The 27,226-nt window shown below is 36.0% G+C and overlaps 3 protein-coding genes across 4 annotated transcripts in view; 2 read left to right on the plus strand and 1 right to left on the minus strand.

Annotated features, from left to right (window-relative positions):
- The first annotated feature begins 1,889 nt into the window (after positions 1-1,889).
- On the plus strand, positions 1,890-5,547 carry LOC127847458 (kelch-like protein 6). The gene is made up of 2 exons (XM_052379384.1): positions 1,890-2,295; positions 2,940-5,547. The coding sequence occupies exons 1-2, from the start codon at positions 2,122-2,124 to the stop codon at positions 4,521-4,523; spliced, it is 1,758 nt and encodes a 585-aa protein (XP_052235344.1). The 5' UTR covers positions 1,890-2,121; the 3' UTR covers positions 4,524-5,547.
- Positions 5,548-11,198: 5,651 nt separating this feature from the next.
- LOC127848079 (serine-rich 25 kDa antigen protein-like) lies at positions 11,199-13,051 on the minus strand. Its single transcript, XM_052380373.1, has 4 exons — positions 12,948-13,051; positions 12,484-12,598; positions 12,008-12,134; positions 11,199-11,532 (listed from the first exon to the last, which is right to left on the minus strand). The coding sequence occupies exons 1-4, from the start codon at positions 12,959-12,961 to the stop codon at positions 11,351-11,353; spliced, it is 438 nt and encodes a 145-aa protein (XP_052236333.1). The 5' UTR covers positions 12,962-13,051; the 3' UTR covers positions 11,199-11,350.
- Positions 13,052-13,070: 19 nt separating this feature from the next.
- LOC127848012 (COMM domain-containing protein 9-like) overlaps positions 13,071-27,226 on the plus strand; it is a 28,787-nt gene continuing 14,631 nt past the window's right edge. The window contains exon 1 of one of the 2 annotated variants that reach the window (XM_052380301.1): positions 13,071-13,195. In XM_052380301.1, coding sequence (XP_052236261.1) covers positions 13,154-13,195 — 42 coding nt within the window. In that variant the 5' untranslated portion in view covers positions 13,071-13,153. Of the gene's footprint in view, positions 13,196-25,984; positions 26,150-27,226 lie in introns of those variants that run through there. The other variant, XM_052380293.1, reaches the window with a different exon arrangement.

A 27,226-nucleotide genomic window follows, 5' to 3' on the forward strand; every position in this document is an offset into this window, starting at 1 on the left:
CAATGAAGATCATGTTATTATAATACAAACAAAAACTGAGCATTTTACAGTATGTTAAATAAATTGATTAAATAACAGTATTATTAATAATAAAAACACATTTAACATTATTCATTTAATAATGGCACATTCAATCAGTTGTAAGTCATGTTGATTGACACCTTCTTAGCAGCCTGAATATGTTGCCACAGTTTGGGTGCTTCAGCAGCTTTCTGGTAATCTGAAAATACAAAAAGGGAAATATAATATTAACATAATACTAATAATAATCAATTAATGTGTAGTATATAAATAATATAAATGTGTGCTAGCATATGACCTACTACAAAGAGCCCATAGCACAACAGTCAAATAAAATAAGCATTTGTGTACCGGTATATCAAATGTCAAATTGATTTTAATATGTTCATCTTTTTTAAAACAGTACATCCTGAAGTGAATGAATTGATTAGTTTTGAGGATCTAAAGAGTTCACACAGCATAAATTGTGTGTTGGAAATCATATTGAAGGAAAGGAAATTTTGATTAACAACTGTCTTTGTTTGGTTTTTGTTTGTTAGCTGGTGAATGTTAGCGGGGGACCGTTTGCATTTTTGAATGAGTCTCACCATTATCAGAATCTTACGTTCACTTTCTAAAAGTCGTTATACTCTGAACTTGCCATTTTGACGAGTAAAACAGAAATATCATGTCACGTTTAAATAGTAATTATTTTCTACATTACTATGATAACACCGATTTTTCTAAAAACAATCGAAACTTACCTTTTTGATTGTCATGGTTGTCAACGTAACGGTCTTGAATCGGCTTCCAACACTGTGACAAAGACTTCACATTTAAGCGCAAAGTCGGTATATTTCAATGTTGCCTTATCTCTGAGGAAATAAATCTGCCGACCAATTAAGATAACTTAACAACACCCCAGATAATCTCAATTATCACCATTGCATGCCACTTTGCGACCATCGCACGCTCCATTGATTTCAGCAGCGTCGCTTACATCATGGAAATCGATTGCATAACGACTGCCGTAAAGCAGCTGGTAAACAGAGCATCTTATGTCATTTGAAGGAAATATTAATCAGAAAAAATGCGGATTTTCGAAAAATCGCCATTTGCAAAAATTAGTCGCCAGAATATTTATTTTGTCGCCATTGGCGCCAATGGCGATCGACAGCGGGAACCCTGATTATGTTTTAAAACACTAAAATCTGGATTATTTAATATATCCGATAATATAGATGTGTCACAGAAACAGTCTTTAGATTTGAAACTGATAAGGATTTAACTTTTTGTCCGGAGTGCTCTTTTTTTAAAGACCATTTTATTAAGAAACCATGTTTGGTTACTTCCTTTTGTGGTCTCTTGATAAAAAAGATTGAATGTATATGAATGGCCACTTTAGGTAGATGTGCACTCAGTGTATTGGTCTTTTATAAAATTTCTTATATTAATCTTTGATCTCTGTCTCTTTGACTGAAACATCGCTAATTTACTCAGTAATTGAAAAATTGTATTAATTTAAAGCTTAAAATGGTAGATGTTTTTTTTTTACTTAAGCAAATAAATCTTAAAATAAGTAACCACGAATCGCAACGAAGACTTGAGGCGTAAAAAATAAGTGTCTTATTGTAACATCCAAAATATGATAACCACCGGTGTATCCGGAATATGATCTACTACACGCATCGAGGAAAAAAAATGTATGGAATAATTAATAACATCTTTTCAATGCAAAATATATATAGGACTTATTTTCAGACATGACTGCATATTTTTACAGTTAGAAAGATAATACTTATTTGAAGAATTATAAGTTTAATATCTCAAAATCAAACCGGAACAACTTACATGTTTACAATAATATAAGGTTGTGCGAAAAGCAATTTTTACCGAAAAGGCCTACTTTTACTTTCGATTACGGCTACATCAACCTTGCATTGTTCATTGAACATTCTCGGTATTAGTATGAAACACTAACAAAAACTATACAGTTATACTGTAAAATTTGTTAATATATATTGTATGTATTAGCTACAGTTTATTACAATCAGTTTTAGTTGTATATAAAAACCACATCCAGCGCAGGGGCCCTCGATTATCGATACGATTGAATTAACTATGAATCAACAGCAACAATATTTGTGCGACGGTCTTGAGAGGCTGCGCCAGAACGAGGGATCTTACGCAGATTTTACCATTTTATCAGAGGATTTCAAAACATTCCACTGCCACAGAGTTGTGCTGGCCGCAGTTTCCCCGTTCTTCGACACCATGTTTACCAGTGATATGAAGGTAAACACTCGGCATTCGAGCGCGTTGAGCACTATAGTTCTATTCGCCCGTGCGTCTTACGTTATGATAATGTTTAAGTGAATTGACGTGGTATGGGCTCTCGTTTTATTATTGCAAAACTTCATACACGTTTTTATATGGATCGACATGGTATTGACTATCCTTTTAATCTCTTAAAACTTCATTAGAGTTTTGATCTAGATAGTATATCTTCATGGGTGAAAAACAGCACATGTGTCCATCTGCATTTTTCGCGATTTTTTGTCAGTTTTTTTGTGTGTGGAAGGCTCGATTCTTATATTGGACATAGTATATTTGCTAATATTCATCCTTCTATGTTAAAATACATTTTTTTTTTGCGAATATAATCAATGTAATAAATATGATTGAAAACTCAGTCTGAAATATAAAAAAAAGGTTTAAGGTCGACACTGATAACTTTTGGGTTAGTCGAAACAAACAATCTTCTTATGCACTATACGTTTTCACATTTCCATTTGGGCGGGTGTTTGTTTACCGTACATAAATTGGATGCTAAATAATGTAAATAAATGCGTCTCTTTGCACCTACATACCCGCTGCAAGTATTCAATCCTTATTTAGATCTTTGTGTTGGGGTAACATATTTCAAAATTTCGTTCTAGGAAGCTAGCGAGCAAAGAACAGATCTTCCATTTTCTACGGAAACAGTGGATCTGTTGTTAAAGTTTATTTACACTGGATGCGACGTTATAAGCGAAGACACGGTGGTTGAGCTTTACCATGCGGCTCACTTCCTGCAAATACAAACCCTTGTCGCCTTGTGTGAATCATTCGTGCGGTCTAACATGACGATGAGTATAAGCTTAGATATATGGACTATTGCAAGGTTGTTTGGTTCCAACGAAATCGTGGACATTGCCAAATCAATAGTGCTCCAGAATTTTAGCATTTTTATTACCAGAGATGCCATTGGGCGACTGTATTTCGATAACTTTAAGGAGATTATTCAAGAACCGCTTTTGAACTGCACCGGTACGCTCAAATGCACAGCTGCGTGGGTTTGGTTTCTCTCACAGCAATCGCCAACGGTCGAGAATGCAAAATCTGCCGTTGCGGCTGTACTTCAAGCTCCAAATGTTGACACAAATGACATTTTAGATGTTGTTAAAGAGAAATTTGATGGTGAAAGTGATGACATTGGTGTGTCAAACGGTGACGAAATGAACAGTTTATCAGAGAAAGCGGAAATATGGATGAAGGCATGTGAAGCTTTATGGATACGTCGCGATGGAAACAAGGAGTATATCGCTTCTGGGTCTTTGCAAACAGGCAGCAACGCGACGGAACAGTCTGAATGGCTTTTGGTCATTGGGGGATCACATCGACATGAAAATCGGATGTCTCTCCTAAATTATATGAAGAAACAGTGGTTCGACCTTAAAGCTCCCAACGAAAAGCTTGGCCACCAATATGCCATTTGCGCGTTGCAACATCGACTGTACTTGAGTGGAGGCGTCAACAATAAAAGACGATTCATGTATTTTGATGGATCCGAAAAGAAATGGTTCAAATTATCTGACCTTTTATCCGATCGGGAGCAGCATATCATGACCGCTGTGGACAAATGTATCTACGTCCTGGGTGGGAAAACATCCGCAGAACGTGGAGAAATTCAAAGGTACGACACTGTTGTACCCGGATGGATAAAATGTGGGAGTATGGCCAAACCAGTAGCCGGAGCGCGTTCCGTTGTAGTCGCAGAGAGGATTTATATTTTTGGTGGATATGAATGTGGAAGTGGCCCCACTTCGACCGTGGCTATTGATACAATTCAGTGCTTTGATACTAAGAGCAAGCTCAGCTGGTTGTACAAGACTCTTCGCTTACCATTTCAAATGAAATCCAGCGCGTTCGGAGTTGTACATCTCGGTCTGCAAATTTACGTTGTTCATAAAAGCGTTGTATATAAAATGATCGACACGTTGACGGACGATGCGAAAATTGAAAAGATTGGGCTACTTCCTAAGCCCTGTTTGAATAAAGATTTTGGAGTCGCTGGCTTTGGGACGAATATTGTCGTATTCGGAGGGGAAGACGAAAATTTTGAGGAGTCCAAACGCATCATGCAAATGGACACGGTTTCGATGCAGGCCGTCGAAATACCACTTGCGTTACCATTTACTATGGCCGATTTTTGCTACACCAAGCTAACTGTGCCATCCACTTGGGTGCTGAACGATCTTTAATGTGTTTCCTTATATTAAATATGATGTTGTTTTATACCGTACACTCGATAGCGCGCAAATGCACGCGAAAGATTGGTAGTTACTTCACTGTTTTAGGTAAATAATCGTTGTTTGCTTGTTTTTATGCCTCCGTCATGAATGAACGTACGTAGTGAAAAGACATTTATGCTGTTATCCATCGACCGTGTGTGTATGTGTTTTTGTTTATTTGTGTTTGACATTTCGGGATCCAGCTCATTACCTTGTCGTGCATTATGGGATTTCAAAATCAATTGGCGCAAATGATTATCATTTACACCGTGTCCCCGATCGCTTCAAGGTACATGTCACAATTTGGATTATTTGCATATTTCGTATATGTATTTAGGTGATGGAACATGTTGTATACGTTCATGCCGCCAATAATTGTTATGTACAATCGATTAAAAATATCAAAACTATTTGTCGCGTGCAACAAACGCAGTCAACATATCGCTCCATTCAAACAAAAAGTCACCAATTTTTTTTTGAGTTTAATGTAGAGGCAGTTTTGCAAGTCAGTCTGCTGTCAGCTACGATAGGAACGATAACTGCAAGTCAGTCTGCTGTTAGCTACGCTAGGAACGATAACTGCCAGTCAGTTTGCTGTTAGCTACGCTAGAAACGATAACCACTGCCTGTTTATACTTCATCTATGGTACACTTCATACAGCCCGTATGTATTCAATAATAGTGTTTAAGAGCTTTGATATTGGCCAGTCTTGTGTTTATAGCAGCTTGTGCGACGACATTGGCCAGTTTATCATTGAAATCTGTACATATTGGCTGCTTTCAGGAAAACCGGTCTTAATGCTGATTTTAAAAGTATGTCGTGTGGGCAAAATTGTTGCTCAATAATTTAAAGAAAAAAAAGTATAAGATACATACAACACAACATATATGTACATGAATATAGGCTTGTTATTCTTTAGCAACGCAACCAAAGTTCTAAAGATGGTTGCCAGTGTAGCAACCAATTGTGAAATAAAGAGACATATTGTTGTTATTTTGTCTAAGTTATCTCTATAACATAAATATGAGGATAAACAGTGCACACACAACTCGACCTGTGCTTTTAGACACACTCTTTATAAATGTGAATGGGTTGTGTTCATTTCAAACTTGCGATATAAAAAGCTATAATATAATTTTGTAAACTGAGTTGCGTCTAAGATAATGCAATAGCGAACAATTAACTTCATTGCCTTCAGCGCTTTGATCAATATTCCTTACTGCATCAGGTTAAAGTACATATTCGTGTCCGACCATAACGTTGTTGTGCATTAAAATACATTGGCGCACATAACCCTTTTTTAACAAGACGACGTATTGCGTGCACCAACTATGTTGCTCACTTAAAGTCAAAGGTAACAGTGTACGCTTACATGTGCAGGTTTTGTATAATCCGTATATGTTGTGCAGGGTATTTAATTCTATTCATCCATAATCTAATTAGACTAACACTAATAATGATGGATGAGTTATAGTGAGTGTGAAATTAGTATGCATGAGTGAATCAGTGGTGAGATGTTGTAACTACATCGTAATTGCATAACTTTATGTTAATTTAAATAACTTCCATTTATATTACCTTTGTTACTTCAATTTGAATGGGGTCACGACAAAGACAAATCTATAACTTTCCGTTATGTATAGATCTATCTAGTAGTGAAGATAATCTATGTTTCCAACTATCATCATAATAATACATAAAGCGAGGAAAATCATATTGATGCGTTTATGCAAAGACCCATCAATGTATATTGATACGTCCTTGGTTTATGGTTATCAATATTATAAGAACCCAACTTCAAATGGCGCCAAACGGGGACGTGGCACTTGAGTTCTCCATAGAACCTGCCCATGGTTTCGTCGAGTTCATCTGTACACTGTTCTCTTTAACTCAAGTTCGAGGACGAATTCCAACTTGGGAAGGGAGAATGACAAGGTATTGAATTTAAGCGGGTTTTGGTGATTAGCTGTTATAGCGGCCCGGTTAGCCCACTCGCCTTGTTAGCGGCAGGTCCGTTCGAGAGTCGGACTTGCTGCACACTACTCACCCCCGGCGACAATTTCGCCCAACTTGGTACCGTGACGCGTGCAGTTCTCCATAGAATCTGACCGTGTTGTCGTCGGGTTCCGATATACACTGAAGACTGTAACTCGATTTCGACGACGAATTTTCAACTTGGCAGCAGGGAATGCCGCGGTACTGAAAGTAATCGGGATAAGTGATTATAGCTGTATTAATTAGCGGCCCGGTTAGCTCACTCGATAGAGCACACGCCTAGAAAGCGAGAGAGTTTGAGTCCCTGACTGTCTGCACACATTTCACCACCCGGGCGACAAACTTATATATTGAAATAACGCGTTTTAGTACAGCCAATATATAGCTGTGTTGTGCATGATGGCATATCGACATAAATTTTCACAAATGATCATCGCGTATCAGTATGACGTTTCGCGTGTAAAAAGTATTTCCTTTAAGGTCGACGTCAAAGTGGCACGTGAAGTCTTTGCATTTCCCTTTCATGTTATATTTTGTCCGGCCGATAAATGTACATGTATTGCGCATGGGGGGATTTTCAGGTAAATTGGCTTCAATGTAAACGTGATAGCTAGGAGTTTGCGCATATCATTATAGTGCAAGTAAATGTGTCTTTTATTATGAGATTTCGAAATAAATTGACACTAATATACCAGTATTAATGATATCCTTTGCACACCTGTAACGTATTAGAACGTACACGTTTTTTCTCTCCTCAAAACCGGGGCGATTTTTTTCAGTGAACGACTACAACGTTATAGAACGCATACAAATTTCGTTGTTTCAAAACCTGACCCCATTTAAGCGTAGGAACCCTGAAACTTGTTTTCTTAAAAATACAATTATCAATGTTTGTAAATGAACTGACACTTAATCAAAGACAAAAAGTAAATAAAGACGGCGACGTTCGAATGTTCAATATACAGTCTGTTTACTATAAACTTGTCGAATAAAGATTCGACCATTTATGGTTAAAGGGACCTTTTCACAGATTTTGGCATTGTTTAACTTATTCATTAAATGCTTTATATCGATAAATGTAAACATTGGATCGTAAAAGCTCCAGTAAAAAATCAAGAATAAAATTAAAAAAGGAAAAGAACATTGCCCGGACCAGGTTTCGAACCAGTGACCCCTGGAGTCCTGCAAGAGACCTGAAGTAAAAACGCTTTATCCTACTGAGCTATTCCGCCGTGTAAACATATTGGGGGTGTGTATTTGAGATTTATTTACAGGTCGTCCAGCGTCTTCTCGACTACAGATGTATCGACCTGCTTACACATATTGAACGTATTTTATACCTTATATAAGCAATCTTCGTAGTTTCACAAAATTTAACGACAAAAACAGAAATCTCCAAATTATTCAATCGTTTCGCGTTGCAACGCTTTATAATTTTTAGGTTTTAAAATCGTCAAAAGATGCATATAATGGCTATATAAGACCATGGTAAATGTTCAGTATTACTGTTTCCTCACAAATATCATAACTAAAACGAAAATTTGCGAATCTGAAACAACTTTTTTCAATTTTGTCAATTTACCATAGCGTTAAAAGATCCCTTTAATAATCTTTTCTAAGCATATAATTGTTTGACGATAAACAACTGTGACGGGTAAAACCGTATGCATGTTAGGCCCGATTTTCGTTGTAAACCGTAAAATGTATTTTTAAAAACGCGAAAATCCGTTACAGGATTGAAAATTGCGAAAAACGTGTACGTTTAACTACGTTGTAGGTGTTACCTTTAAAATAAGCCCCGGTTCTGAGGAGAGAAAAATTGTATACGTTTCAATACGCTACAGCGTTTTGCTGCAAAAATCGCCCAGGTGCCTAAAGGATATCTGGACGATGTGTCTCATGAAATGATGAAATTTGTGTTTTAATGTATTAATATAAAGCATTTAATAACACTTCAAGACATGCCAAAATCTGTGAAAAGGCCCCTTTGTACTTTATTGTTGAAAGAGCCTTTTCACAGACTTAGGCATGTATTAAAGTGTGTAATTAAATGCTTTATATTGATACAGGTAAATATGGGATCTAAATAGTTCCAGTAAAACAAGAATAAATTTAAGAAAGAAAACCAGTAACTCTCAACTGGGCTCGAACCACTGCTTGAGTAAAAGTCGTTCGCTGAGACCAAGTCGTTCACTGAGACCACTCGGCCATCCGTGCTCATGCAATGTGTTTCGTATTTTATACACTATATAAGCAATCCTAAGTATCACACAATATAACGACAACCACAGAACCCTTATAATTATTCAATCGTTTCGCGTTGCAACGCTTTATAATTTTCAGGTTTTTAAATTTTCGTAAGATGCGTATGGATATTTAAGAGCATGGTAAATGTTCAGTATTACTGTTTCCGCACGCCAAGCTGCAGAGCGGGTTGTCCAGCTGGTTGTGGCTGAGGCGAGATTATGCTTGGAAGAAGAGCTATCGACATTCACACCGTCACACCGAAGTTACGCCCCAGTACGGCCCCTGTACGCCAGTACGGTGGGCCCACCCTCCCGAGGTCCATGGTTCAGGGGCGAAACATTGACGACGGAGGGCGTCCATGCTGATGACGAATGTCGATCAGCAATACACAACCACTACAGAACCTACAGGAGATTTGTGGGTGGATGTGATATTGTATTCAACTAATTTCCGTACAAATATAACTACAACGGAAACTAGCGAATCTTTAACATTTTTTTTAATTTTGTCAATTTATCAAAACGTGAAAACGCCCCTTTATAATTTTATTGTCGTGGCACATGTCGCTTAAGCAATTCTCTCTCTCATCAATTGCGGTGATGAGCAACCGGCACCACAACCACAAGGTAATACACACTCAATGGTGTTGGTATGTTCTCATATTATTTTTGGCCATACTTTAAAGAAATTGAATGGTTTAAAAGTGAGGTGTGATTTGTTACTTCATCGGTCGCTGCTATCTGTCGGCTTAAACTAGATTGTGCATGCGTACATTTAGTAAAATGTAGAATATGCAGCATAACAAATATTGATTAAGACTTCCAATCTGTGGGTTTCTACGTTATTGTATTTCTGATTATTAAAGGCAATTAATACGAGTGTATGAGTGAAAGTTAATAATATGCGCATATAATGCTAGTGATATACAAGGGACCATATTCGCCTAAAGCGGTCACCGGTATTCATGGAGACCAAATGTTGCAGACCCTGGTGATAATTGATTTTACCCAACTTGACCCGGATTCAAAACTGGCCTTCAAGGTTTCAATGATTACTCCTCGAGTGGTTAAACTGATCACCAATTGTAGACGTGGTGACTCAGATTTGAACTATGCCTAGATTTTGTTAAGGAAAGTATTCTTACCAGGTTTCTTCAAGATTTAGTCCTGAATGTTTGCTCGAGGGTGGTAGAAAGGTTTTTCGCAGTGGATGTGGTTAGCGATCGAGAGGTCACGGGTTCGATCCACATGTGCGAGGGTTCTTTAGATTTCCCCATAGACACAAAGTACTGGTTCTAGTCCCAGGAAACGGACTCATAAAAGCCTTAGGCTTTCTGTGCAATCGAGCTAAAATAAGTTTCAACGAAGTTTTTTTCTGACATTACACTTGACCTAATTTTTCGAAGTTGTTTACTCGGATTCGTAGATAAGCCTAGATCTTTTCAAGATACCAATGTGACTGTTTCCTCAAGATTGTGTCATGCAGTGTTTCTCAGCCTTGAGCTTGTTTGTATACGCCTGCTAGCTTGATATTGTTCCAACAACAATTCTTTAAGAATGGGTCATAAATGCAAGCTCCATAGTGTTTTTTTCCTACAAGAAATGTACCCTAGTTTTTTTTCATGATGCCTCTTCAAGCCTAAATACACGACGTTTCCAGATGACCTTATGTTTAACCCCATGCCCAAACTTTGCAAATATTGTAACGATTCAGATTCTGAAAGCTTCATCACCAATACTAATGTCGTCACTCTTAGACCATTTCACAATTAGATGAACATCGTCATGTACTGGTTCAGAAAACTAAACAGCCACATGCTCCAATCGAGCGAATGCCAATACTAGAGCGGGTTATCTTCCAATTGCGAGCACGACTTAATATAACAAGACTCTTGCCAAGCAATACATGTCCACTACCGGCTCCACCAGTTATATTTTTTTTTATTTGTTCGCATAGCAACCAGAATTATTGACGTAGGAACAAAATGAAGACGTGCATAATCTCCATTTTGCCATGTGACAATGTTTAAAGTTTCATGAAAAAATATGAAGAACTTTTCTATAATGGAAACTGTTGTCCACACCAGGCATGTACATCGTTTGACAAGCAAGTGCTATTGACATACGTGACATGTATTATCTAGCAGTCTTAACTGGTCACTCACCCATATATGAACAAATGTTTTCAAGAAAACAAACCCACATTTAATAAATTAACACTTTTTTATGCAAAAATATGGGGCATGGTGTCCGACAAGCGTGAGCGATTGCTCGAGACTGAACCGCGCGATTTTTTGTTAAAATTACACACATGACAAATTTCGCTTTTAAAGATTTGCACAGCACACATCATGACCGCATAACTCGGTTATTTACAAACCCTTAATTCACGACCATCAAAAGTTGAGTTTAGACGACATTTATTCCACAAATATACTAAAATAAAACATCCAACATGTTTGGCTGCAGTGATTTAAATACAGAGATGAACAACTCTCAATAAACAAGATGAAACAATGGTAAATGATATGATCACATTGTCAATGAGAAATGGTCTATGCATCTGCACTGTCTTCGTCATCATCATAGGGTTGGTCAGTTGCTTCTGGCTCTGAAGTTTCAGTTGCTTCTGGCTCTGACGTTTCATTTGATTCGGGATCTGATGTTTTTGTCTTTTTAGTTGGACTGGTCTCCTCATTATCAGCCTCTTCTTCATCTAGTGTCCTCTTTTCTGATTCTGAAAGTTTATCACATTTAAATTCAACATATTAAACTTGACAATATAAAACAAGAATTGCCCAGCAATATTGTCCCCTACCGGTGAAGTTCCACCATTGTCAGTATAAAAAAAAATTGTTGCTTAGCAACCAGAATTCTTCACGTAGGAACGAAATTAAATGACGTGCATACTCTCCATATTGCCAACTATCCAGGTTTCAAGTTTCATGAAAAAATATGAAGAACTTTTAAAGTTAACGCAGGATCCAGAAAAGTGTAATGGACAGACAGATTGACAAACACACGGAACGCAAACCACAAGTTCCCTTGCACCGGTAGGGGACAATTAACAATAGGCATGTTGAACTTTTTAGCCCTTTTCCCATACCCTAACACTACATGTACCTACGCAGAATATTTTGGTACAAAAATCTATTTAACATAAATCATAAGTGAACATTTAAAATCTGCATGGTTTCTGGAGACCATCATACCTGTTGATTCTAAAGCGTTCTGGTTGACATTTTCTTCGTCATTGTGACTGTCCCCATTTTCATCAGCTTTCTCTAATGATTCTGTACTTTCAACTTGGTCCTCTGCATCTCCTTGGTCCTCCTTTGCCTGTGATGAAATACAGTAAGACATAAAGAAATGCTTTTGCACACATACAGGAAACCATTGTTTCGGGTGGTTTAAGTTATGGTGAATACAATATCTGAGAAAACATACAATAACATTTGGATGGCTCATCATGGTTCTACGTAAGTTAAACCTCATAATCCAGTTGAAAGTACATTTCTTCACTAAATAGGAATAATTCCTACTCGATTACAAAACAAGACACGTTCCATTTTAGAGAACGATCATCACTTATAATTTTGAAGTATTACAAAGAAACGCTGGATCCACATAATAGCAGTTAAAAGAAAAGAAAATGTTATAAACAAAGGTATTAAAAGTTTTCAATTACCTTTTCGGCTTCCTCTACAGCTCGCTTTACATCCTCGACAGTTTTTGTTTTAATTTCTGGAAAATCTGGAGTTTCAGTTGTCTCGGTCGTCTCGGTTACGGTTTGTACTTCTTCCCTATAATCAATGAAAACTATTTATAAACAAACATAAATCCACAATCAACTTCCGCTTATGAAGTCTAGAAAGGAAGATATTTATATAAATGAAAGATGCACTCCTTCAGCCCTGACCGCTGCTCTAATACTCAAAAACGTACATATTTAATCAGCGTACAACAATCTTCAGCATCCGCATCACGATATACCAATCAAGATATTATAATGAGACCCAGTTTCTAGAAAAAATCGATGTGCGCGAACTTTATTTAAACAAACGTTATTAAAATTAAGTATTCATTATCAACTAATAATTATATATCACACAATTTTCAGATATAAATAAAGATTACAAATACAATCCTTACTTTTCGGACGGCATTTTGAATTAGCTTTAAGTGTTTAAATCCTTTGTCACAGTACGCGTGTTGCTTTGTGTTCACAGCCAGACGACTGAACTTCCCGCCTGTAATGAAAGTTGAAGTGACGTCAGAAACCAGAATGCTACCTCCTGATTGGTCAGTATTTATGACTTTGTCGGTACTGATGGCGCTGCGTTACATGTGACTTCAAGATGGCGTTGTGTGATTTCACTGATATCAATCTTCTTGCGCAGGTTATATCCTTTTATTAACGGTTTCAGATTATGCACTGTGCTCCTTTGTGTTATTGTGCAGCTAATAATTGTTTAATCTATGTATCTGTGCATTTTTAGTGGTTATTTTCATGCCACTTATGGTATAAATCGAGTAGAAACACCCCTCCCCCTCTGTTTTCTTCATTAACTTTGATAAAGTTGATCAAGCCAATTCGTTTACTTGAGTCTGAACTTCAGAGAGTAAAGCTTGTTGTCCATTTAAGCACTATGTCCTTATTTACTTATGTAATGAACATAAACATATGGCATAACTGTTTGAAGATATAACTTATAAGGTAAATTTGTTTAAACCTTATATAAAGTTAGATATGTGTTAAAGCCAATAAAGGGGCTCGAACTACTGACCCCTGGAGTCCTGGATGTAAAAGTCTTCCACTTAGACCACTAGGCCATCCATTATTATGCTATGATGGAATGTATTTTTTGCGTTATATAAGCCATCCTCATAGTTTCACAAAATATAACGACAAAAACAGAACTTTCCAAATTATTCAATCGTTTCACGTTGCAACACATTATAATTTTCAGGTTTTCAAATCGTCAAAAGATGCATATAATGGATATTTAAAAGCATGGTAAATTTTCAATATAACTGTTTCCTCACAAATATCATAACTAAAATGAAATATGCGTATCTGAAACAACTTTTTTAATTTTGTTAATTTACCAAAACTTGAAAAGGCCCCTTTAACAATAAATATGGATTAGCAACATGGTTATAATTGAGTAATTATTAACTGTCGCCAGAGTCTTTTGATGATTTTTGCCTGAACGCAAATTATTTCAGCTAGGTTATAATTCATCAACAAAAAACATCATATTATCAAAAGAACAACTTTATTAATTGATTGATTGTTATAAATAATAAGTGACTAGCTTATTACTATAGTTGAATCACTTTTTTTATAGAATGAGCTATCACCATATTTTTAAATAGTAAACAGTTAATTACATTTAATTTTACTGAGGAATATCTATATATTGAGAATTTTTGTGTGTGTGAAATTTAGATTTTGTCAGGGAAAACTAGATTATGATAAGTTTTGCAATAAACGCTACACATGTGCAACATTAGCCAATAATTATGTTACATGCGCCTTGCTTGTTTATGTTACTTGTAAGTTTATTCTTTGTCACACATAGTTATTGTATGAGGCTCCTCTGATGTTAATGAAGCATTAGGGGTTGCCAGATTAGCAATTGGGTACTAAACTTTAATTGGCTATTAAATTTAAAAAAAAGATTTAAAATAAAACTGTTTTTTAGGTATCCAGACAAATAGCATCCTTTTGTTGGTTAGTAAGGCTGCGAAAAATGTTGTTGAGCAAAGTAAATGTGCAAGACAGTTTTGCACTTTTCATGCCTAGTGGTTCACACGTTCCTGAGATTAGATTTTTTTTGTGCCCTTGATCGTAGCCATTTGCATTTTAGGTTTAACTCTATGGGGTTATTTTATGGTATTCAATATAATTAGGCATATTTAATGTTTGTAATGTATCTTAACAGTGATAGTTACATGATTAAAGAATTATAATTTGGTGTTTATCACTTTTTGACTAGCTATCTTTAAAATGAACTTATTACAACTGATATTTGACAGATGTGAAGGTTGACTGCATTTTCTACATATTATAATTGAGATATAAAGCGAATATTAATAAAAGATCAACGTTGATTTCTTTCTTGCTGATACTGCTAGAATGTGAGCGGCATTTAACTATCAATAAAAGTAATAGTCTATAAAATGTAACAAAATACCTGTCTCGCCATTGTTGTCACCATACTGTTTGCCAGTGATAATCATAACCCCTCTGTATGTAAAATAAACACTAGACAAATGATATACATACTTAGATTGATTTTCTTTATCAGCCATGGTATAAAATGGCATATGTTCCAAAATGTTATTTGTTGCTGTGAGTATTTTAAAGTTTGAAGTTTTTGTTTTTTTTGAAGTAATAGATACAGTATTAATATTAATTTCTTACTTCATCATTCATACCAAGTTCAGGGATCAAGCTAGACTCCAATTTTTGAGAGAAGTCACTTCTCCCTCAGCTCTGGAGAGGGAGAAGTGAGGCAGTTTTAGGGAGAAGTGGATCTTTTGCGATCACCAATGGACCATTGTGAACCATGACCCAGGGGTTTCACTGGCCCGAAAAAAGTTGTTGTCACTTTTTCGCAGTGTGAAAGCTGTCTGTTATTCCAACTTTATTAATATGAACAATAATTTAGGACGATTATTAAAAGAAACCTTACTACATTACATTAATGTCATTAGACTGCATTATCACTTGAAAAAATATGGTAATACATAAAAAACTATAAGTACCTTCATAAGTCATACCTTCACATCTTAATAAGCTTTATTTGTATATAAATAACTTTTTTCATCTTGATAAACAACACAGATAACCAAAATAATATAATAATGTTAACATCAATGTAACAGTATGCTGCATAAATGTTTCAAAATTAACTATTTAATTTTAAACATGGAATCACACCAATTTACATCATTTGAAAGGGAAAAAAGAAAACATCAGAAAATAAAGCATCTCACTTCATATTGTTAAACAGTTATATTTGGTCATTTGGACATGATATACATCAGCTTTGACAGCTTCTGTTGTTAAAACCTTTTCTGTAAGTGGTGGATGATTTCTTGGCTGAATGTTTTTCACGCATATTTCCTGACAGAAATGCCCAGATAATTGCCACCATCCATTCTAGTTGCCTGAAATAAAATAAAACATAGTTTTACACACTATCAACAACAAACCAACACATAAATGTCCCTAACTTTAAATGTCCAAATTTAACATATCTGAAATATAGTACATCGAGTGAATGTTATACTTTTTATTTCCGAAATTGTTGGTTTCTTAATCAAACTTTATCCTTCCCAAAACATTATAATAATGAAACTATTAAGCAGAAATGCTCACAAATTCTTGTTGATTTCATGTGTTTTTGTGGAGAAATTATATTTATGCTTTTGCCAGGCCCATGGTATTGATTAAATGTTAAAGAAATAGCGGCCCTAATAATCGTTATAATTTTTTATCGTGGTGACAGTTTGGCCCAGTGTTACTTTATTTATTGGTCACAATTATAAAGCCGTTAATCTGATAATACCCCCATAAAAGTTGACAATAGCAGTAAAAACACTGTTTGTAACACTTACACGCTTCAGTGATTTCACTCTGCTTGGTCAAGAGATTCCTGCCAAATACCTGAATGACTAGCGCTGTAAATGGTTGCTTATCAATTTTCAATAGGTAATTTACTACGCCAGGGGGGGCGGAGTTTCGTCGATTCGGTCAGTTGATTGACTTTGGCGTGTATTCGGTAATAAACAGAAGCGCTGCGGATATGATAATTGCCAGATTTTAGGGCGAAGTGATTATCGCCGGTGCTTTTGATGCGGGCGATTAAAAGGAAGCCACGGCGATATAATCGCCCACATCACCGAGTTGCTTGATCCCTGTCTTACACTTTGGTATCACATTTCAAGTACTGGTGATGCATTTTTGTACAAAATACTGCACTATCAATTGTATTACGGGCAAAAGGATTTTTGTTTTATAATATCAGCTTGTAAACTGTGTTCTCTCAATAACTTCTTTTCATGACTTAATGTTATCTTTAACATTCTTCTAGATGAATATGTATAAGTATGGAACAGAATCTGTCCTTGTTATTTTATCAATTAGTAAGTAGTTGTATTACATATATTTTCTACACAACCTATCAGTCTACTGCAATTCTATATCTAACAGAAATTAGTGTGGAGATTAACAAAAACAGGAAATACCATAATTATACAAATGATATGGTTTTAGATGGAGTCTGTCTCAAGCGCCACTTTGCCACACCCAACCAAGACATAGTAATGATTTTTTCTAGTGCCAATAATAGGGAAGACCTACTTCAATAAAGAACAACCTGGTTTCGTGACTTCAATAACTGGTGTTATGATTCTGACAACCTGGTTTCGTGACTTCAATAACTGGTGTTGTGTTTCGTGACTTCAATAACTGGTGTTGTGATTCTGACAACCTGGTTTCGTGACTTCAATAATTGGTGTTGTGTTTCGTGACTTCAATAACTGGTGTTGTGATTCTGACAACCTGGTTTGGTGACTTCAATAATTGGTGTTGTGTTTCGTGACTTCAATAACTGGTGTTGTGATTCTGACAACCTGGTTTCGTGACTTCAATAACTGGTGTTGTGTTTTGTGACTTCAATAACTGGTGTTGTGATTCTGACAACCTGGTTTCGTGACTTCAATAACTGGTGTTGTGTTTCGTGACTTCAATAACTGGTGTTGTGATTCAATAACTGGTGTTGTGATTCTGACAACCTGGTTTCGTAACTTAAATAACTGGTGTTGTGATTCTGACAACCTGGTTTCGTGACTACAGTAACTGGTGTTGTGTTTTGTGACTTCAATAACTGGTGTTGTGATTCTGACAACCTGGTTTCGTGACTTAAATAACTGGTGTTGTGATTCGTGACTTCAATAACTGGTGTTGTGATTCAATAACTGATGTTGTGATTCAATAACTGATGTTGTGATTCAATAACTGATGTTGTGATTCAATAACTGATGTTGTGATTCAATAACTGATGTTGTGATTCAATAACTGATGTTGTTATTCAATAACTGATGTTGTTATTCAATAACTGATGTTTTGATTCAATAACTGATGTTGTGATTCAATAACTGATGTTGTGATTCAATAACTGATGTTGTGATTCAATAACTGATGTTGTGATTCAATAACTGCTGTTGTGATTCAATAACTGCTGTTGTGATTCAATAACTGCTGTTGTGATTCAATAACTGCTGTTGTGATTCAATAACTGATGTTGTGATTCAATAACTGGTGTTGTGATTCAATAACTGCTGTTGTGACTTCAATAACTGGTGTTGTGACTTCAATAACTGCTGTTGTGATTCTGATGCATCTGATCAATACAAGCTCAGATGCCACAAGCAGGGTTTCTTGGAATGTTTTTTCTTCGATGTCAGATGATAATGCTATATGAATGACCAAGTGTTAGAATATATATTGATCTTTAGGATATGATACCGATTGCAATTCTGATATTGATCCAATTTTTATTTAAACATGGTTGCATTATAATATTTTAGCACTTAAAAAAACAAAACAAAAAAAAACATTTGCCTCATTCAATTTGTTGTGCATTTACACTAGTTTTAACTTTAGTACCTTAATATATTAATTGAGTGACAGTATAAAACAACAACAAAAACACATCAATAAATATTTAATTTTGTATTTTTATTGTGTGTATGTTTTAGTATATAAATTATATTTATTTGGCCTAAGGCAGCTTGTGGGATTTCCAAGAAATATTGAAACAGCCAAAATTGAAAATCCTCTGATAATCTTGCCATGAAGTACACAATTATCTAGTAATTATAGAAGATACAAATACATTAATAATGTTTTATGTTGCTGTAACAATATTTGCATAATTGTTTTAAATATTATTTTTTTGCTTCTTTTCTTTTAGATTATCCTTGACATTATTATTGAAAATTATTGTCATTTTGCTAATGCAAACAAGTGCCAGACGTAGGATTGATTGATTTTTCGCAGATTCAGATCAGGATTTAAAGCAATAGACAGCTATTTTTATGCCCCCGGATTGTATGATCAGGGGTGTATTTTTTTGGCCTGTCTGTCTGTCATTGTATGTGTCTGTCTGTCTGTCTGTCTGTCTGTCTGTCTGTCTGTCTGTCTGTCTGTCTGTCTGTCTGTCTGTCTGTCTGTCTGTCTGTCTGTCTGTCTGTCTGTCTGTCTGTCTGTCTGTCTGTCTGTCTGTCTGTCTGTCTGTCTGTCTGTCTGCCTGCCTGCCTGCCTGCCTGCCTGCCTGCCTGCCTGCCTGCCTGCCTGCCTGCCTGCCTGCCTGCCTGCCTGCCTGCCTGCCTGCCTGCCTGCCTGCCTGCCTGCCTGCCTGCCTGCCTGCCTGCCTGCCTGCCTGCCTGCCTGCCTGCCTGCCTGCCTGCCTGCCTGCCTGCCTGCCTGCCTGCCTGCCTGCCTGCCTGCCTGCCTGCCTGCCTGCCTGCCTGCCTGCCTGCCTGCCTGCCTGCCTGCCTGCCTGCCTGCCTGCCTGCCTGCCTGCCTGCCTGCCTGCCTGCCTGCCTGCCTGCCTGCCTGCCTGCCTGCCTGCCTGCCTGCCTGCCTGCCTGCCTGCCTGCCTGCCTGCCTGCCTGCCTGCCTGCCTGCCTGCCTGTCTGTCTGTCTGTCTGTCTTTTACAAACTTTGACCTTGGTTATACTTTTGCAATAACTTTTGTAATATTGAAGATAGCAACTTGGTATTTGGCATGCATGTGTATCTCATAGAGCTGCACATTTGAGTGTTGAAAGGTCAAGGTCATCCTTCAATGTCAAAGGTCAAAAATAAAATCTTAGTGGCGCATTAGGGGGCATTGTGTTTCTGACAAACACATCTCTTGTTTTTCAGAAAGGGCCCGGGATCTCCTTTTTCGGGAAAAAATATCAACTAAACTGAAAAAGGTGAATACATTTCCAAAAGAAAGCTTGAACATTGGGGAAAATTGCGTCATTGAAAAAAAAGCTTTTCTGTAGTGGGAAAGGGTCAATATAAGGCCATTGCTAAAGAAGGAAAAACAGCCCTGATGGATATTTCCTTTCATGCATTTAACCATTATACAAACAGACCAACAAGGCGGTTGTTGTTCAAGGTCGGTCAAACATTTATAAAACATTTCCCAATCATTTCCTTGTTTATCTATCACTATACACTTGAGTCATGACTGCATGATGTTTATCGTGTGGTCATTAAACTGTTTCATTCTGTTTGGGTTGTTGATTAACTACTCATCATTGTGAGGTACAAAGAAAAAGATGCTTACTTTACTGATGATAGCAATTTGATTTTCAAAAGAAACATAATTTACATCCAAACTTAGGCTTTTTGAAAGTTATAAGCACATTGTCACTATTCAAGATATTGCTTTCAAAAAGTAAATGTGGATGAGAACAAAGATTAGCATCTTTAGTCTTCAGTTCAAATGAACCTGGATTTTAATAATTTAATATGAACTTAATGAAGAGAGGTTTTTATAAGATAACTAATGGGTGAATGCAGCTTTAAAAGATGAGTCAAAAAGGCCAGAGGAAAACACTATTTGGACCCCATTATCACCCAAGACTCTTTCTTGTTCAAAAGCTCATGTCATATTTTGCTTAAAATATTCATAAAAATGAAAACTATTTGCATTCATTAAATATCATTGTTTAATTACACAGCAAACCACACAAACAAGTCAAGAAACATTTTGAAGCTATTCTTACACACATATTAGCTGAATTTCAAATAAAGGCTTCAGTCCTTGCAATTGTTTTAGTAGTATTTAATTTCATTGGCTGAACAATAATACTTACAAATACATGTATGTGGTAATAAACCACAAGTGTCTCAAGTCTCATTGACAAGTAGTTATAAATATGGCGGGAAAGTCTTCGTTGACACAGACAAAGTCTTTGTTTGGCCTGAACATTCTGTGCCATGTCACACTGTTGAGTTTTTCAGAGCTGAACAGTTTTGTAGTTTTATCAACTGTGTGTCATTGTGTCTTAACACAGATCAATGTAGGGTTTCTATAGTGATGCATGAATAAAGAGACTTTCTGTATTGACTAGCAGTGGTCTGAAAACTTATTGTGGTTTAAATAATTAAACTCTTCTTTGTGTTCATTATAAAGCATACATTTATGTGAAGTTGATAGTTATGATTTAAGCCTTTCTGATATAGGATCTGAGAAGTTCTGGTCTTACATAAATTTGGAAGACAATTCTAATGGATTTATGGAATAATTGTAAAAAAAAAAATGAAAGAAATATTGTTGCAGTTGCTTTAATTTATTTTTTAATGAGGCAAGGAGAAACTACATACATTTAGTCACGAATGAGTAAAGATAAAATTAGGTTGTTAAAATATATTTTTCTGTTCTAGCATATTATTTATAAAATTTCATGATAAGAGTGACAAGAAAATGAAACTGGGATGGTTAAATTTATTATGCTCCCCCAAAATTTATTTTGGGGGAAGCATATAGTCGCCGCTTCGTCTGTCCGTCCGTTTGTCCGTCCGTGCACAATTTTTGTCCTGGCTATTTCTCAGCAACTAATGACTGGAATTCAATGAAACTTTATGGGAAGCTTCACTACCAAGAGGAGATGTGCATATTATCAGCTGGTTCTGGTCAGATGATTTTTCACAGAGTTATGGCCCTTTCAAATTTTCTATTTACTGTACATATAGTGCAATTCTATCGGGGCTTATCTCAGCAACTAATGACCGGAATTCAATAAAACTGTATGGGAAGCTTCACTACCAAGAGGAGGTGTGCATATTATCAATGGGTTCCGGTCAGATGATTTTTCACAGAGTAATGGCCCTTTGAAATTTTCCATTAACTGTACATATAGTGCAATTGTTGTCCGGGCTATTTCTCAGCAACTAATGACCGGAATTCAATGAAACTTTATGGGAAGCTTCACTACCAAGAGGAGATGTGCATATTATCAGCGGGTTCTGGTCAGATGATTTTTCACAGAATTATGGCCCTTTGAACATTTCTATAAAAAAAATTCTTGTCCCCCCAACTACTGTGCCCTCAAGACGTTTCCTTTTATCTGAATATATAGTGCAATATTGTGAGAAAAAAAAACATTGGGGAGCATCACCCGTCTCCGACGGTTTCTTGTTCTCCTTTTGTCTGGCCCCCATTTGAACTGTTTGTAAACATTTTTGTTCAATACACATGCCATCTTCAGTTTTTCTGTGCAGGCTTATATATGTATCTCGGAAAAAGCAACTTTTTGGAAAATCCCACTAATCTGCTGTTACAAATAAACATGACCCATTTAAAATCCTTTAAAAATCACACACCGTATCAACCGTTATTATTTAAAGTAAGCTATCATTGGTTGATGTAATGGACCAGTGTTGTTTGTACCAGGGTGATAAGTGGGTTTTTCTAAACTCGCGCTTTTTCGGGATCAGTCCATTGTTGACTGCATTATTATATGGGCTGTTAAATGCATGTGCGTAATGTGCTGTCTCAGATTAACCTGTGTACGGTAAATCGGACCACACTCTGTGCCTAAACTAGATTTTTCCTAAGAACGCACTTTATTGAAACAAAAAATATCATAAAAGAGGAAAGTATTTTGCACAGGTTAATCTGGGACGACACATTATTCAAATGCATTAAACCCCCTTTTCACAGAGCATGGCCCATATCTTTTTGCATTAGTGGTTTCTGGACCTATGAAGATGACCTAGGAAAGATCTTCATGGGAATTATGCTGCTTTCTGACAGTGTTGGAATTATGTAACAGAGTCCCCTCTCTTACATGTAGATTTCTATATGCTACTTTGACATGTCGATTCTGTTCATACTGAGTACTTTTGAACAAAATTATTTTGCATTTCTTAAAAGATAATAAAGTTTTCAGTGAAATAAACACTTCATTAACATTCATTATTCAAAGGTAAGCCACACAATCTTTTTGTTTGGTGGATTTTTGCATCTTTTTACATCGCACAGACTGATGCCATTTTAATCTTTTTTCAATAAAGACGCTCTCACAAAGAATAGTTGATGAAACAACAACTCGGATGTGTGAACCTTTAAATTTTATGTACAGTTAAAGGAGTTTGTTTTCAAAAGACTGTACAGCAAGTGTATAATGTCTAGGTTGTCAAAACAGATCATAAAAGTTGACAGGTACAGTTTGACAGTATTGTTAGAACATTAATAGATTCATCATTGATTATCATCCCTTGCTGCTAATGTGTTTTAAATGTCAATAGTTGTGACTCTTGAGGTTGTGAAGTGTTGACTTGGAAACCGAGTGCACTGGAATGCTCTTCACCCTTCCCTTAGCTTATTGTAATATAGTGTTAAATCTAAAGTAGAATGAACAAAGTCTATTGGTTGCTGTTTTATTTAAATGCAATCAGAATTGCAGTTTGTTTTTCAAGTAACTTCTTATTTATGCGGGTTTAATAGATTTGTTAAAATAAATATAGAATCTACTATTGCAAGTTGTTGAATTCATTCTTAGTATACCTCTTAATATTATATTAATATGCCAGGAGTGATGTCCCTGTAGTTATTAAGTTTTCAAACAAATGACTGGTGATAGAAGATTTTTCGTGATTGCATTTCTATATCAACATTTTTACTGTCTTTTATTGCATTTTGTTCTCTGTTATTGGCCTATGATTTGGTTTACCAGTAATCTTAATTGATGTTGAGATTATTATTATATGGCAAGCGAAGTGCACATTAATGCCTTAAACCACGGTTTAACAGTTAACTGTATAGTTAAGAGACTTTGAAATTGGGTTCAACGTGCCGATTGCACATTAATTCCTTTAACCCGGGCTCAAGACTTTGAACCGCAGTTCAAAGTCTCTTAACTCTATTGTTAAGAAACGACCAATGAAATCGTTACGTTTGCCTTCTAATTGTGGTAAAAGCCCTGCTGATTGGTTGTGTCTGAATTATGTGGATAAGAGATTTGTATCTATTTTTAGACACTCTTTGAACCGCGGTTCAAACTCTTGAACTCGGGTTTAAGGAATAAATGTGCAAACTGCACTTTGAACTCGGGTTCAAAGTCTCTTAACCCTATAATTGATTGTTAAATAATTAATGTGCATTCAAGAGTCTTTACCCCACTGCCAGTTTAAGACTTTGAAATGCAGTTTAAGACTTTGAAATGCAGTTTAAGACTTTGAACAACAGTTTAAGAATTTGAACCACAATTCAAAGTCTCTTAACCCTACAGTTAAGAGAGGAATTCATGTGCAAACGGTACTTTGAACTCGGGTTCAAAGTTTCAACTATATAATTAACTGTTAAATAATAAATGTGCATTCAGCGCCTCATAACCGCAGTTTAAGACTTTAAACTGCAGTTCAAAGTATTAACCCTATAGTTAAGAGATGACCAATGAAGTCGCGGCATTTACCTTCTCATTGTGGTTTAGGCTCCGCTGATTGGTTGTCTCAGATAACAGATTTGTATCTTTTTTTAGACACACTTTGAACCGCGGTTCAAAGTCTTGAACCCGGGTTTAAGGAATTAATGTGCGAACGGCACTTCAAACCCGGGTTCAAAGTCTCTTAACTATACAGTTAACTGTTAAACTGTGGTTGAAGGAATTAATGTGCACTTGGCTTGCCATAATTATAACAGTTAAAATAAATGTATTAGCCAGTAACTGTTAAGTGCTTATGCCTATTAACAAGTGATATAACTGAATCAGCCTCTTCATCATTTAGTAAACATTGTTCCCATATGGTTAGATATTCTACTGATAAATTGAAGTTTACTAAATTATTTATTTATTATTGATTTAAAATAATTTTCCATTGGAGAGTGGAGACTTACGATAGAGATTGTAAAATATATCGAAAAGCCAGGAAGTTTTAAACATTAAATCTGAATATGGTTGACTAGAAAAGATAATTTTGCCTCCTTTTATCTGTATGTCAATTAAAATCGTGAGGAACACATAAAGCTATATTGCGCTTAATGTTGCCATCTTTATCCAGTTATAATTCGTTCTTGCACTGAGTCTATTCAGCTGTGAAGCTGTCATTGATTTGTGTACCTGTTTATACCTCAAAGGCACCTGTAGACCAAGACAGTGGTATCTTCTTTGTTAGCCAGTCAGTCTGTTGTGATGTAATCTCAGACATCATGTTACATCATGTCTGACCACTTGTTGATTGCTTTATTGATCCCATGTTTGACTGGAGCCTTTGCTGACCAATTGTTGATGAGTTTATTGATCTTCTTTTATACTGGTAACAGACAGTTTATCAGTTGGCAGGTCTCAGACATCCATCTGAACACCAATTACCTCAAATTTGAAAATCTGATCAAGGTAATTATGATGACTCTAGGAAGGACTCAGAAAACATGGAAATTCTATTATGATGATGGACTTCTGTGTGTTCAAATATAAGTTACTGACTTTAGAATATCCTGTTTTACCTTCACTTCAGAAACAGAAAATGCAATTCTATAGCTTTAAGTTATATAAACTTGTTTCAATCAATTTATCAAATGACCGTTATAAACAACAACAACAACAAAATAGCTAAATGATTATATATTAAATTAAGTTTATGATAACAAAATCCTCATGAATGATTGGAAGTCAATAGGTAACCCTCAATATCCTTAATTTAAGATTTATATGAACTACTGTGTCTATTGTAGTAAATCTCCCTTCCTTATAAACGCTCCACCTAAGGGCTTATAAAATGCATGTTTTACAAAATGATAGCACCCACCCGTTTTCATTCGATAATGGCAAAGAGAGCCAAGAATTTATTATGTCTTATTTGATGGATTTATCTATTAAATAATATTTTTAATATTCAAGTTTTATGCTTATCCTACTGTTAATATTTAAATGTCACTGGTTCAATAATAAACTCAGTAATTTCAATTTTAAATGTAAACTCATGTTATGGAATTAATTTTTGCACTGTATATTGAAAATATGGACCCATTTCTGTCAAAATTGTGTTAAACGGAAGGGCAAAGTGTGTCTCTCAATTCTCATGCTACGGTAGTATTTAAAAGACTAAGTTTTATAAGTCAATTACGATCATGCGGTTGTTGACATTGTCATTGCGTATACCATGTTGAGACACTTTCTAGAATGTAATGTGTCGGGCTGTAAAGGGCAGTGCATGTAAGTCTGTTGTATCTTTGAGTTGTTATAATCTGCAGTGTTTTTCTTGGATATCTGAGGGTTCGAACGAAACTTTGGAATTCTCAATCTTCTTTGTTGCTCGTAAAAACAAAATTTTTGATGTAAGTAACTGATTTGGTTGTTATTTTACAGATCAATTTACTACAATTTCTCAGACTACCAACATTGGGCAGACAAAGAGCTTGTTGTCTAATTGGTAATCAGAGGTTTATTTATAAACAGAGCAGATGAATGATCTCTCTTAAGATGTTCAAGTTGACATTTAGTAGTTGCTATCTGTGTGATTGCATGTTATATGCAGGCAAACAGCATGGGATTGAAGTGTCAGATTACAGCCTGGATAGCAAGCGGGTGTGATACCTGGGCAGGCAGTAAATGTGCAGTGGTTATATCCTTCCTGTGTACAGGCTGACGAAGAGATGGGTCTCTGCTGCTGGCCTTGTGTACCATCTGGGAATGGTTGGGGGGAAGGGTAGGGGCAATAAGGAAATTTTTTTTTTTTTGTATTAAACTTCCCTGTTTCCAGGTTCGATTGTTTCTTTAACTTAGTGTTCTGTTTGAAAGTATTGTCTTTGATTAAAAGTCTTTTGCCGAAAGGGCAGTTACACACTCAACTCTCAACACAAGCTTGCATCTTGTAATTTATGTTGTATAAAAAAGTGAAATATTTGATTCTTTACATCAGTTGTTAAAACCCACTAAATATTTTTTTTAACAAATTAAATTCTAGTTTTTCACTGCCATTTATCTTTAGTTCAGACCAAAAATTATTCAAGCATGTCTCATCAAAATGTGAAGATAAAATGATTTTTTTTATTAAATCATATTTTATGTAATAATTGACTTACCTGTTTTATTATGCCCCCTTTCGAAGAAGAGGGTATATTGCTTTGCTCATGTCGGTCTGTCGGTCGGTCGGTCCGTCCACCAGGTGGTTGTCAGACGATAACTCAAGAACGCTTGGGCCTAGGATCATGAAACTTCATAGGTACATTGATCATGACTCGCAGATGACCCCTATTGATTTTGAGGTCACTAGGTCAAAGGTCAAGGTCACGGTGACCCGAAATAGTTAAATGGTTTCCAGATGATAACTCTAGAAGGCTTAGGCCTAGGATCATGAAACTTGATAGGTAGATTGATTGTGACTCGCAGATGACCCCTATAGATTTTCAGGT

Source organism: Dreissena polymorpha, chromosome 1, assembly GCF_020536995.1.
Source record: "Dreissena polymorpha isolate Duluth1 chromosome 1, UMN_Dpol_1.0, whole genome shotgun sequence".
Lineage (NCBI taxonomy): Eukaryota > Metazoa > Mollusca > Bivalvia > Myida > Dreissenidae > Dreissena > Dreissena polymorpha.

Excerpts from the sequence above, each read along its gene's own strand:
- LOC127847458 (XM_052379384.1), top strand. The coding sequence starts at position 2,122 with ATGAATCAACAGCAACAATATTTGTGCGACGGTCTTGAGAGGCTGCGC. Across the intron at positions 2,296-2,939 it reads TGTTTACCAGTGATATGAAG|GAAGCTAGCGAGCAAAGAAC; the intron begins GTAAACACTCGG and ends ATTTCGTTCTAG.
- LOC127848079 (XM_052380373.1), bottom strand. Across the intron at positions 12,135-12,483 it reads CTGTAGAGGAAGCCGAAAAG|GCAAAGGAGGACCAAGGAGA; the intron begins GTAATTGAAAAC and ends ATTTCATCACAG. Across the intron at positions 11,533-12,007 it reads GAACGCTTTAGAATCAACAG|AATCAGAAAAGAGGACACTA; the intron begins GTATGATGGTCT and ends ATAAACTTTCAG.